Source organism: Rhinolophus ferrumequinum, chromosome 15 (assembly GCF_004115265.2).
Source record: "Rhinolophus ferrumequinum isolate MPI-CBG mRhiFer1 chromosome 15, mRhiFer1_v1.p, whole genome shotgun sequence".
Lineage (NCBI taxonomy): Eukaryota > Metazoa > Chordata > Mammalia > Chiroptera > Rhinolophidae > Rhinolophus > Rhinolophus ferrumequinum.
In genome coordinates, this window is record NC_046298.1 from 16,550,297 (window position 1) to 16,564,019 (window position 13,723).

The 13,723-nt window shown below is 45.4% G+C and overlaps 1 protein-coding gene across 1 annotated transcript in view; it reads right to left on the bottom strand.

Moving 5' to 3' along the window:
* Nucleotides 1–1,738: 1,738 nt before the first annotated feature.
* CMTM4 (CKLF like MARVEL transmembrane domain containing 4) overlaps nt 1,739–13,723 on the bottom strand; it is a 57,130-nt gene continuing 45,145 nt past the window's right edge. Inside the window, exons 3-4 of the mRNA XM_033127974.1 lie at nt 9,542–9,640; nt 1,739–8,454 (exon numbers count right to left, since the gene is read on the bottom strand). Coding sequence (XP_032983865.1) covers nt 8,290–8,454; nt 9,542–9,640 — 264 coding nt within the window. The 3' untranslated portion in view covers nt 1,739–8,289. The remainder of the gene's footprint in view (nt 8,455–9,541; nt 9,641–13,723) is intronic.

Here is a 13,723-nt window from a genome sequence, read left to right on the forward strand (position 1 = left end):
CTTTGAGTGTGTGTGTTTGAAAACAACCTGCCACCCAGAGCAACACTATCCGGTATCACGCTTCCGCAGACTGGTCACATACATGGTGTGAATCCTGACAGCTCCAGGCGACAGCGACAACACACATGCCCCTGCTCCCTGCCAGGCACCCCACTGAGCGTCTCACGCATGTGCTTATTTACTCCTCACACAATCCTGTTTTACAGCCCAGGAAACTGACAGAAGGTTCGGTAACTTTCCCAGGTCGTCACAGCTCCTTTGAGGAGGCCCAGGAGCCTCTCACATATCCGGCTAACATCCCACAGCACCTCTCAGGCAGCCAGACCCTGGAGCTGTCACGGTTGGAAACAGTGCACACGGACCTCAGACTTGGAGGGTGGGAGGAGCCTGCCTCGGGGTTTTGGCCGAGGACAAGGGAAAGAAGTGAGGCATTCTGCCTCAACTTTCACACACGTTCTGCAAATATCTGTGAACGCTGAATGTGCAGAAGCTGAGGGGCACATGGTGGGAGTTTCCACGCCACCTTACCAGCCCAGCAAAGCCAGCCAAGCTGCCTGTCGACACCTATACCACAGAGACCTCGTCCCGTAGGTGGTGGCTGTGTTCCACCTCCACCTAACAGGCCTGGCGTCCACAGCTGTCTCAGGGGCGGGAGGGAAGTCAGAGCAGAGAAAGGCGACCATTTTTGTATGTCCATTTATTAAACAAGAACTCCTTCATGACAATTTAATACAATAGTTGTGATTAGTGTTGAGAAAATTATTTCCCTCTACATACAAAAATACAGATTTGAACACTATGAAAACAATCAGGACAAGTACCATGAAAAATTGGTCCTTTAAAAGAAAGAAAGGGGGAAAACAGGGTAATGTGAGGCTTTATCTGCTGTCAGGGACAAGCCAACGAAAGCAAAGGCTCTGGAGCCCCAAAATCACTCCAAATGGACAGTCAAGCCTGAGAACCAAGAGTCGGGAATGCCCACCCCGGGGCATCCATGTCGCTTTGAGAAGCCAGGGTGGGAGCTCTGACCAGCCAACAGCACAAACCAAAGTACCAATTGGGTATCACCTCAGAACACCCCACAGCTGTGTCTAAACTATTAAAGGAAACAGACTTTTACGAAGCAAAGTGTAATCGTTAATAAATTAACATTGCCCCCTAAAAGTACCACCGGGCCGAGTACCAGTCAGCAAGCATTAGTTGTTAGCCATCTGCCTCAACTTCCTTTGTCAGAAAATAATTACAGATTCTGACCCTTCAAAAAGGACCAAAAAGCTTCAATTTCAGGCTTCAGGAAATCCATTCCTTCATTGTGCAATGGCTCAGCTATCATTTCCTCAAGATTTTTCTTGACCAGACAGAACTCACGTCCTGCAGGGGTAGGAAAGCAAAAAGAGCAGCTAGAGTGTTCTCTGTGTCTTGATTTCAGCAAGCTCCTCACAGCAGGGGGTCTTTTGTTCAGGCTGAAAACCGGAAAGGGCCACCAAGCCTACCCAGGGCATCCACAAGCCAATCTGACATCTGAGTGGAACCGGAAATCAAGTGGAAGGTGAGCCCCCGGGACCAGTGGAACACCCCCCAGTCCCAGGACACAGACAGCAGAGCTGGAGGCGTGGCCTGAGCCTATCCTGGGAGATGGCAGACCAGAGAACACCCCCAGGGTCACTAGCCTGCAACCACAGGCCTTTTCACTGTTTTAGACCCAGAGAAGGGAAGTCAAAGCACCAAGGACGTTCTGTTCTTTTTCTTTCTTTCTTTTTTTCTTTCTTTTTTTTTTTTATGGAACCACTTTCCTCTTACTGTCTAAAGTGAGCAGTGGCTCTCCAAGCTGAATAAGTAGTTAAAAAATGCCAAATGCAGTTACACTGATTAAGAATTATTTCACAGAAATATACTCTTACTCTCAGACTGTTTAAATAAGCAGAAACAAGATGTGGGGGAGAAAGCAGCAGAGAGGAGACAGCAATAACCAGGTGTGGTTTTTGTTTTTTAAAATACATATGAAGTTTAAAGGGAAAATGGCCAGCCTCAAAACCAGCATTGCTAAAAGCAATATTAAAAGGACACAATCTAAAATCATGCTACAAAAATAGTGTTATCTGGTTAAACTAAATGTACATCTTTTTTTTTTTCAATTCTATGATTGACAAGAGTGTTTATGTGACTGACACACACAGAAGGCACCAAAGGTGAAGTGATTATTATTTGTCTTAAAATATACAAAGACAGAATTACCTACTTTAGGGGGAAAATAGTCATACGTGTAATAAATAGTTTAGTCTTCTTGCCACGGGTTCCTGAACCCCTACAAATTGCAACATATACAAATAGTCTCAATCCCCAGCATTCTCTTAGAGGGAACCATATCAAAATCAAGTTAAAGCACTGATTTTATCTATACATGTAATTTCATCATGAGGCAGGATTTGAAAACTCAAATGTGTTACAGAGTGAAAGAGTTGGAAGCCAGGTGGCCCTGCCGTGAGCCTGGGCCAGCTTGGGGGCCAGTCCAGGCATCCCGCCCTCGCCTACCCCCAGCCCTTGGACCAGCCAGCTCTCCCTTCAAGCCCCAAATATTTGCCTTCCTCACGACTGCAGAGAGGGGGACAGAGTCTTGAAAGCTGCAAATCAATTCTGGAAAAGGCAGGAAAGCAAAATGAGCCTCAGAGGGAAGCAGCCATCAGTCACACCTGGCCCTGGCTGGCATGGGCACCAGCTCTCCCCACCATCCTCACTTCCTGACCGACATTCTCTTCAGGTGGTTTTCCTGATAAAAGGAGATGCTTCCTATTGGCTTCCAGGGGGGTCCTTCAAAGAGCACTCAGATGTGATAATTGCAGATTCTTACTGAATCCCATACAAACCATTATCAGAATCAATTGTGTCACACCTTCTCTCCTCTGGGGAACCATTATGAAAAGAAACTCTGGGCCTCACCTTATCCCATCAACAAAGCTGATTAAGGTCTTTTGAGACAAGTTCCTCCTCTAAATGAGAATCATAGTTCGAATAACTCATTAGAGTCCAGGCTATTAACCTCTTAATGAAGGCTCTCCAACTTTGTGTGTAATGGATCCCAAACCACTCCAGGGTGTCTAGATAACAAGTCACCTGAATTAAAGTCTTGGCATTAAAAATGTAGACAACAAACTAACCCTAAGAAAAAGATATACTAATCAAGGACCCATAATCTAAACTTTCTTCTAGGCAAGTTGCCAATGATTCAAACTCAGTGGGCTTATGGGTAACTTTTTTCTTTACTGTTACATTTATGGAATAAGAAAAACTAGAGGAAAAAGTCTCCAAGGTTGAGAAATTATATCCAAATATAATCTAGAAGGGAAACTATATCAGGACCCAACTCCTTCCTCTAAGAGTGTATAAATGCCATTTACTAGTGTGAAGAAAAGTCAAACAGAACATTCCCTTCCAGAAGATAATTCTTCTAGCCCTAACAGATATTGAAGGTATTTTATTTCAGAGATAGTTTCGAAATAAAAGAAATGTAAAGGGTCAAATATTTCAAATTGCCTTCTCAATCAGGCAGTTCTGATTTCAACGTTACCTGCTGAGAAGAGAAGAAACACATGGCTTTGTAAAGAGCAGGGAAGTTTGCAAAGCTCAAGGCAGATGGTGTTAGGTCTACGTCCTCTCTAAGGTGGCACCCAATCCAGAATCTCTGTCACCTGTCCAGACTCATGAGTTCCCAAACTCAATACCCAGAGCCCTCCCTACCCACGCCCCCCGCACCAAAGCACACTGGTCCCAATATTCAGCTCTTGTTCTCAAGCTGATTCCAAAACACAAGACCTCACTTTTCCAAGACAAGAGAATAGGAAGGTAGTTAACCAAGTACATTTTTCAAGACTGCCTGAGTCACTGACCAGTCTAGTGTTAACAACAGGCCCATAGCAGACAGAATCTGGGGTGCAGGGTCTCCTCCTCCCTTCTCTAACCTCCCAGACCTGCCTCTGCTCCCACCTTACCAGCCTGTCGCCTTACTGATCTAAAAGTGGGTGCTGATGAATATGTAAGACCAGGGGAAGAGAGAACCCCTGGGTTCTGCAAACTTCACTAGGAACTACAAAAGTGTCTGGAGACCTCACAGCTAATGGCGGTCCCTGGAGCAGGAAGCAACTTTTTGTTTCGCTTAGGAGACTCAATCGGCAGCGGCCCTTGCCCTAGAAAGTGTTTTTGCCTTTTGCTACCTGTTTCGTGTCATTATTTTCCTGTACACAAGACATGGAAAAATTGACAACCAGGCAGTGGCACAATGACTTCGTGGTTGCTTTGTTTCGGATGGGATGGCACAGTGGGAACCACTTAAATCATCACTGCCTTCCAGAGGCACTAATTTGGCCACACGTGGTCTCCATATTCTGCTCATCTGTTGGGACAGGTTCTAAGAACAACCCACAGAAAATCTCGCACAGCCAGAGATTAGAACTTGGTCCACCTCTTAAACACATAAAGAGGTAAGGGGTTTCTTTCCAAACAGCACATGAGGGTCTACAAGAAAAGGTGAGGTTGGGCCACACACAGGACATTACGCACGGGGGGATCATTCAAGACTCATTCCTTGCAAGAAAGAATTCACATACATGTGCAGACAAAGAGTAAGTGCTTCATCTCCTCAGAGACCACCTATGGCTTAACCCAAGTCTGAATCACGAAGAAAGCTTCAAAGAAAGCTAAGTGAAGCTGCAAACTTTAAGGGTAGGAATGTTTTCAACTGAGTCACAAAGCTCTCGCCAGAAGCATCCAATACAGGGTGGAGGTCAGATACACTTCCTGCCTACCTGCAGGCGGGCATGAGCCGTCTTCCAGGGGACGGTAATGGTGCCCAAAGGGCTGGAGGTGTCGTCCACCTCCCAGAGCCAAGCCCTCAGAGCCAGGCCGGGTCCTCGCTGGCTTCCCTGTGGCCAGGCTGGGCTCTGCTCATACTGGCCCTTCAAGGTGCGAAGAAAGATATGGTTGCTGGGACTGGACAAGCTACTGCACTCGCCTTTTTGTAGGCAAAGGGCATCTCTCTTAGATGACTACAGCTGCACAGAGTGAAAATCTAAAATACTTTACTTTAAATCAAACTTCTCTTAGGAGATTTTAATCTGTAATTGCTTCAGTCCTTCCCCAGCTTTCTATGGGGCCAACAAGTGCTTTCAGGCTTTCATGATTGTAATCTCTCTGTATGAAAGGGAGAAGGTATTTCCCTCCACGCCTGCAAGCAGTGTGAAGGGAGGATAAAGGAGAATCAGAAAAAATATACCACATCGACCAAATCGGTGCCAAGGTAAACTTTCTCTGAAGACGTCAGTGTTTGCATCCATCTAAAACCACCAAATGCTTGAGGGTTTCAACCGATCCAGTCTCCAGGAACAAATTCAAATGCACCCAGCAACTGCAGTTCTCTTCAAGTTTGGCAGAAACGATGAAAGCCATTATCATCCCACCAGAAACTGGGCAACACGAAGATTGCCTCAGCCTGAAAATGCCCCAAACTGACACTGGTCCACACTGGAACTATTAAATGCAAAACTACGCTTCCTTCAATTTGCAAAATTAGTCCTTTTAAGCCCCGCAAATCTAGACTGTCTTGTTTATACACAGAGGCAACATAAGAAACATGCAGGTGTCTTTGTAGTCACCTAAACACCCATATTCCCTTCACAACTCCTCACCAGCAAGCTGCCGTTGGCGCCGATATATGACTGTGAGTCACACCACTTACAAAGCCTACCTGACCACTTCCGGGTGTGGTGGGAGCTAATTAAATAGAAAGAAACATATTTACAAAAACCATGGGACAGCCTCATGGCACAAAGGATATTAAATAGTTACAGGGACATAAATAATTCCAAAGATTCTAGCACTAAGATACACATGAGCTCTTACGTTGCTCTGTGGCAAAAGGTGTCATCACTTTTTATCATATATCAGCATTTACAGTTTCGAGGGGCATCAGAACTCCTTCTCGCTGCCGACTACGCGTTCTCAGGAGGCCAGATGATAAACTGGTTTTATTGAAGTGACTTGGGAAAACGTGGGCAGCAATCCTGCCTGAATGGTATTCTTTTCTTCAGTCTCACTTCAAAGGCAGCTTTTTATTGAGGCCCAAGTAACATGATTCCCAGCAGGAGATTTCTGATAAAGTTCAGGGTGGTCCTTCCAAGTGGGCCCCATTTAATGCAAGGCTGAGTCTTTGTAACCCTGTTTTTAAATGGAACTCGCAGAGGGAGATAAGTCCAATTCTGACTATGCATATACACTCAACTAATGCAAAATAAATATATAAAATGAACAGATAAAATCCAGATGTCAGAATCTCCTCAAAAATCACTACATATGATAGATTCCAAGTTTGCGAAGCACAATTTGTACTGCCTCACAACAGACCTGGAAAGAAGGCTCGATCAGACCTGCTGGGCATCATGCCCAGCTGTGACCAGGCCTGGCTGCCCTCTTGGGGAGCAGAGGGAGGTGATTTACCACCAGACCAGCTGGGTGTGCACCAGCAGCCATGGCCCCTGAAGCAGACAAGGGGCTTAGACATGTGACCCGGGCCACTGCTCTGGAAAGGAACTGCAACAGAGCTCGGATTGTACCAGATGTTCAGTTCAGGGAGCTAATCCGTCTCCCAACCCTTCAGAGACAGCACAGTACCATTCCCTGTAGAGTGCCCAGCCCAGCAGTGTTACCTGGTCAATCTCCCAGCGCTGTTCTTTTATGAAGAACGCAAGGCCACACATGGACAGATGGGCACTGTCTCACACGTGCTCTCCCCCCACCACTCCCAAACACATATTCATATTCTCTCTTTCTCATTACACAGTACACTGCTAAGGCTGTGATCACTCACTAGTACCAGATCCTGGGGAGTTTCCACATTACTGCAAGATCTTCCCACTTTCCCACCAGCAGTAAGTGTTTTTTCCTTGGTGAGGTCTAATCACAAAATATTACAGCTAGAGTGAGGTTTGTAAACATTAAAAACAGTTCAAAGAGTGAAAACCTGACAAGTTAAAACAATTTTTCCATAAAAGATACAATTAGTCTCCAACAGGAAAAAAACAAAACAAAAAAGTTACAGCATCTTAGGGGCTCATTTAACTCATTCACCACAAGAATCTTCACTTTATCAAGAATCAATTCAAAACCTGACATAACGAGAATTTTTCCCAACAACTTCCAAGATCGATGTCCATAGCTTTGACGGACCCTGAGGCACAAAAAGCTACAATTCGTGCCTTCTGAACTATCAGTGTCGTGGTACAAATTCAAGTATTTTCACACCCTAGACAAGTCTATTCAGAATCGCTTTAGAACTCTTCTCAGGCATTTGAAAATGAGCTCACATCTCTAAAACAGAGGTGTGTCCGCACCTGTGGTCCACACGACAGCAAATGGGCAAGTATTCTGGCTGGTGGAATGGATCGTATTTCTTTCCTGGCTTTTACCTGAGAAGGTAAAATTACAGAAAATCTGCAATTCAGCCTCAGCGTATTAAGGGTGGATAGGAAAGGAGAAAACAAGATGGTCCTCATATTCCTGGTGGAGAATCTGGGATTCAGGGAGGTGATTCCTTTGAGGAAGAACTGAGGATAGAAAATGAAAGGTGACCCTCCCGCATGTCAGCAGTCCTGTGGAGCTGTCCCTGGAGGACACAGCTTTTCTCATCCCCATAAAGTCCAGACCCAGCAAAGAGCTCTACCAGCACACCCATCGCCAAGACCCTCAGTGCCACACGTGGTCTGGGCCTGTGCGGGCTGCCATGCTGCCCCAGGCATGGAAGACGAGCAGTAGGGGAGGATCCCGGCAGCGAGACTAAATGCTGACCGGAGCACACAGTGGGCGCTGCCCAGGAACCAATGCTGACTGACTCTTCCAACCCTGACCTTCACTTCTTGATTTTTCCCCCCTTCTAGCAGCCCCATTTAATCCAAAGTCTTGATTTGTCACAAATACATATGACAAGATGGCTCTGAGTACAGGGACAGTGAAGACCTATAGTGGACACAGCAGCCTGAGAGGCCAGCTGCTCCCATGATGACCAAACGCTGGAGAATCAATAGGCATCTCCCACCCACCTCTGTCTGAACAGCTGGGTTTGGGGGCTCCCTGCCTCACATACCTGCCAACAAGGCCACTCTGAACACCCTTTCCCAAAATGAGCTTTTACCAAAGAGGACAAAATTCCACTTAATCACATGAAAATCTGACGTGACGAGGGAAAGAAAACTTGACTGAAAGGATGGGCATGAGGACGAGAGGGAGGAGGACTCTGGTAGGTCCTCAGGTGTCCAGGCGCTGGATCTCGGGGCGACCGTCCATGTCTCTGGACTCCGTACGGGCTCGGATGTAGTCGTTGACACTCTGCTGGGGGATGCTGACTCGCCATTTCTGCACGGCCAGGAACGTGTTCACTGCATACACCGCAGTTGCCAAAAAGCCAAATATCTGCAAGAAACAGGCACGGTTAGTCCTCAGGCCCATCAGCGGTGTACGGGGTGTCTGGGCAGGACCGGCCCCTGAGCAGCTTACAGCCGTGCCCCCGAGCCCAGCCCCACGGAATGTTTAGCTGTCAGACCCACGGCCGAGTCTGCAGTCATGTGAACCACCTAAGTCCTGCCTGACCTGAAGGCTGCCTACGGTTTCCTTCAAAGTATTTTGGATCTATTAAAAAAATAAATCATAAACATTCTTGTTTTACAGCACCTTCGTGGCTACTGGTCCCAGAGGAGGAAATACATGTAGACAAACAAATACCACGTAAACAGAAAATCAAGGTCTCATGTGTGAGCCAAACGCAAGCCACAGGCCTGGCATTCCAAATCGCAGCCCCCAAACCCCCCCCCGCAGTCCACTGTCCCTCACCTGGACAGCTCCTCTGAGTGGCAGCCCCGGGATGAGAAGCAGCAGAGTTTGACTTAAGACTGATGAACCTACTGAGTGACACCTGGGAGAGCAACTAATTTACTCCTTTTTATAAAGCTTTTAATCCCTCCCCACACCGAAGTGCTACATACTCGTGAATACAGAAAGGCAGAGCACAGACAGTGAAAGGCTTACATTATCTGGTCGTGCTCCCCCTCCCCCGCCCCCATGGCATTCCACATTGAAGAGCAAAAATGTCTGTCTGCTAAATGGTGTGTTCTGTCTTCACTGGCAGGTAAGGCTCTTAAAAGCAGCATCAGTAACAGACAGACATCCAGGGAAGGCTCTGTTGGAAAGACTAAAGCAGTGGTTCTCAAACTCGAGTGTGCATCTCAGTCAGCTGGAGGGCTTGTTAAAGCATACTTCTGACTCAGTGGCCCTGGGGCAGACTGAGAATGGCATTTCTAACAAGCTCCTGGGTGATGCTGAGTCTGCTGTTCCGGGGACCACAGCACTGAAGGAACTGGGACCACCCCTGGCCCAAGAGCAACATTATTCACGAAGGAATAGCTAAAGGAGAATGAGTAGGACACAAACTAGGGGACAGAGGAGAACAAGTCACAAAAAGTGAACAAATCAGCCCGCATTTTAACCACTTGAGTTCACTTACCACGGCAGCAATTTCTGCTCCGGTTTTGTGGTTTAAAGCAGCCAGGACAATCGAAGCAATAAAGAAAAAGAAAGTGCTGAGTCCAGTGTTGACCAAATCCTAATGAAAAAGATAAAATAAAATCACTTGAAAAGGATCATTTCATGCTTTGCGCTAAAAGCCACTGAAGAACTTTCAAAATAAGAAGCATGATACCCAGCCTCTCTGCTGGCTCCATAGTTTAGTCTCGATGGCCCAGGGTTGTTAGTCACACAAAGGAAGGCAAAGATGACAAGTTTATAGTGCTACTTGATAAATCACCACAGCAAAATCCACATTTTAACCCACCATGTTACCATTTCTTAACAAGTTACTGTAGAAACCCACACTGCTAACCCCTCAAGGATATGCACACTAATTAGTATTTAGAGGTTCTATTGTCATCTTTCAAATGCTCGTTCAAATCATCCTGGCATGGACAAAGGCCTCCAACTGTCCCGAATGTACTGAAACTGGTGAAATCCCCTCCAACATCCCCTCATTCATTTGTGACATTTGCAGCGCACTGTCTTCAGACCTAGAGAACACACTTCACCAGACCTCATACTCTTTCTTATGCACGGTCTTTCAAGCTGCTTTGTCCTTACAACCTGGAGGATTTGCTCCTAAGCTTCTTGCAAAGCAAATCAGGTTACATATCCAATGCTTCAAAGATTTAACTCCCGTCTCACTTGTCGAGAGAAACACAACACGGTGATCAAGAGTCACAGCCAGACTTGGGTCCTAACCAACCATGATTTTGGACAAGGCACTTTGCTTCTCTGTGTCTTATGTGGGAATAATACCCCCTCCTCCCTGAGTTGTCTTAAAAATTAAGTGACACAACACATGTGAAGAGCCAAGCCTGGTGCCGAGCCCATGGTGAGCGTTCCCTGAATATTTATTGTTACTTCTTTTCTTGCTGCTTTGGCATTAGGCCCCGACGGCCTGGGTCATAGCTAAGTGCCTCTGTGATCTCTACAGAGAAGGAAAATCCAGGCAAAATCTTAAACTGCTTAACCGTCAGGTTGACTGGACCATCAACACCAGGTGGGTCCTCCTGGCTGGCCTGGCTTCAAGGTCCGTCTCCAATTTTTAAAGATGCAAAAAGGCAACGTTCGCATCCTAACAGGCCTGAGCCTGTGCAGCAAGCACCCCAACACACTCCTGGTCAGCTTCTGCATGGGCTCATGGCAGCAGCAAAGTACTGACTTCAAGACTGTTCAGAGATGTCTGCTTTCAGCTGTGACCAGTGTATTAAGCCCCAGCAAATTTTTCATAAATTCAAACCAGGAAGTGTTTAATTCCACTCAGCTCTGGGTAAGGGTCTATAGAAATAAGGAATATAAAATGTAGTTTCCAAACCAATGACTATTCAGAAATGAGGGAAATGACTTATGATACAACGCCGAGGCCAAACATCAAACAAAATGATACGTACGATAACAGTGACTGCGTAAAAGTATAAATGTGGTAAAGGGCAGATAGGTATCAAAGGTGTCAAAGAGGTTCATGTCATTTGTCTATGAATCCCACATCTGGAAATTTATCTTAAATATCATACGAGCGCACAAAGGTCTAAGTATAAGAATATTCATCACGAAATTATTTAAAATAGCAGAAAACTAAAAACAAACAAAATACTAACAAATAGGGGATCTGTTAAATAAAATGGTATCTCCATAAAGGAACATTATGCAATCATTAAAAATAATGATACAGTTGTATAACACAGAAGATACTCAAGGTAGTTTAAATGAAAAAGCATGACTTTACTTGTTCCATTTTTTTCCACTCGGAAATCAAAACATACATGTATATGTGAATGACAGTCTAGAGAAAATAAGTTTTTACCGAAGTATTACAAGTGGTTACCCTTGGCTGGGTTGGATCACATGTGATTTTTTAATGGCTTTATTGAGATATAATTCACATACCATATAATACACCCAATTAAAGTATACAATTCAATCACCACTATCTAATTTTAGAACATTTTCAGCATTTCCAAAAAGAAACTTCATACTCATTAGCAGTTAATTTTTCATCACTCCTTTAATCCTAGGCAACCACCAGTCCGATCCTCTGTGGATTTGCCTACTCTGGAAATTTCATATAAATAGAATTATATAACATGTGGTCTTTTGTGACTTGCTTCTTCCACTTAGTATAATAGTTCTAAGGTTCATTTATGTTGTAGCATGTACCAATACTTCACTTTTTATTACTGAATAATATTCCATTGTACAGACATGCCACATTTTATCTTTCAATCAGTTTTTAGACATTTCAGTTCCTACTTTTTGGTTATTATAAATAATGCTACTATGAACTTACAAGCTTTTCTGTAGACATGTTTTCATTTCTCTTGGGTCATCACGTGATTTTATTTTTTTCTATTTTATTATCTATAGCTTCTAGTTTTTCTATAACACTTATTACTTGCACAGTTTAAAAGGCTTAAAACTGGAGTACTATAAAAATTAGTGAGCATCAACTGCTCGAGTTCCTCGGCCATGAAATAAAATCAAGGCTTGTAGATGCATCCGTTACGTTAGGGGGCACCCACAGGCATGCCCAACCTCAGAGGTGGATTTGGGGGGGTTTAAGTCAACATTGGTGCTTCATTTTTTTAATACTTTTAATGGGACACATACTCCATCAGCCATATGCTTTCCAGTTTGCCACAGTTGTCGTCACTGCCTGTCGTCATATTCACCCACTTTATGTTTCCTGTCTGCCCCCAACACACTGAGGTCGCAGCCCTCCGTATGGTAGGAGATGAAGAGGAAGTCACCTTCGCAGACTCGTGCTTTCGCGTCTCTCCCTCAGTAATACACCCAAGTAACAGCAATAACAGATCCAGGGGATCTGGCCTAGAAGCCGCTAACTTGAGGCCTATTGGCCATATCTGACCCACAGATAGGTTTGACTTGTGCAGTGTTCAAAACAAAGTTGAACAAGCCAACATTTAAATTCCAGAAGCCTGCACATAAAAATCAACTTCTACAAAAGCAAAACGAAACCCAACTTCCAGCTGCCCTTGAAAATCGTTCCAGAAGCAACAATACAACGTGCTAGGGCTGAGTAGGAGAACCACCTTCTCCGTCTCCTGAACCCCGGCCCATCTTCTCGCTTGCCTATTTATGTCACAGGCCCAGTCCCAGGGGGCCCTGAGTCTATAGCCCTGCTCCAGTCCCAGAGAATGGCCATCCTACAACACACCCCACCCTTCCGTTCTCTGTGCGCGGAGACCTATTCATCCTTCAAGTCCCAACTGGAATCTGGCCCTTTCATGGGCCCACTCTCGGCCCCCAGCCCAGAAAATCCCCTCCTTCCTTGCCTGTGTTCTCCCAGGCTTCCCACAAAACTAGGTCATAAGAGCACACGTAGCCCAGGAGAGCAGCTTGCATCTACCTACCCTGTGCTTTCAGTTCCCAACACCTGGCACAAAGCAGGTGCTTGAGAAGTGTTTGTGGAAATGGTCACAGATGAGGCATTTGTGAACAGGTCCAGTGCCAGGCTGTCACAGCAACTGCTCCCAAACCACTGGGTGCTGTGGCTGGCTCTGGTCTCAGCTCTACACAAGGATGAGAGGAAGTTTACAACCCCTCGGGCCATACTGTGTACTGACCTGTGCTCAAATGGCCCCAGGATCATAGGGCCAATCGCTATACTGACCACAGTAGTGACCACCATGTACAGAGAGCCTAGTGTGCCACCATAGTACCTTCCAGGGTCTCACTGAGTCCTAACTTAGTTATGATACAAAATACCTATAAGGCAGGACATGTTATTTTGTTGTACTTTTAAATATGAGGAAACTGAGTCCCAGAAAGGATGAGTACGATTTAATAAAAAATATATATTTGATCTTTGTCCCTGGTTCCTTAGCATTTCCTGAGTAATAGGACTAGTCTTTTGTCATTCATATGGAGCCCCTTTCCGTCATCCCTGAGTTTATGCTACTGAGGTGATTCTCTGGGGCCCCAGATAGTTTCAGAGTGAGGGCTGGTTACCAGGAAAACCAACCAGGTGATTACAGGGTTGGAACTCTCAGTCCCACCACCACCAACCTCCGGGAGGGTTGAAGGGCTGGAGATTGAGTTCAATCTCCAAATGGCCAATGATTTAATCAACTGTGCCTACATAATGAAATTTCCA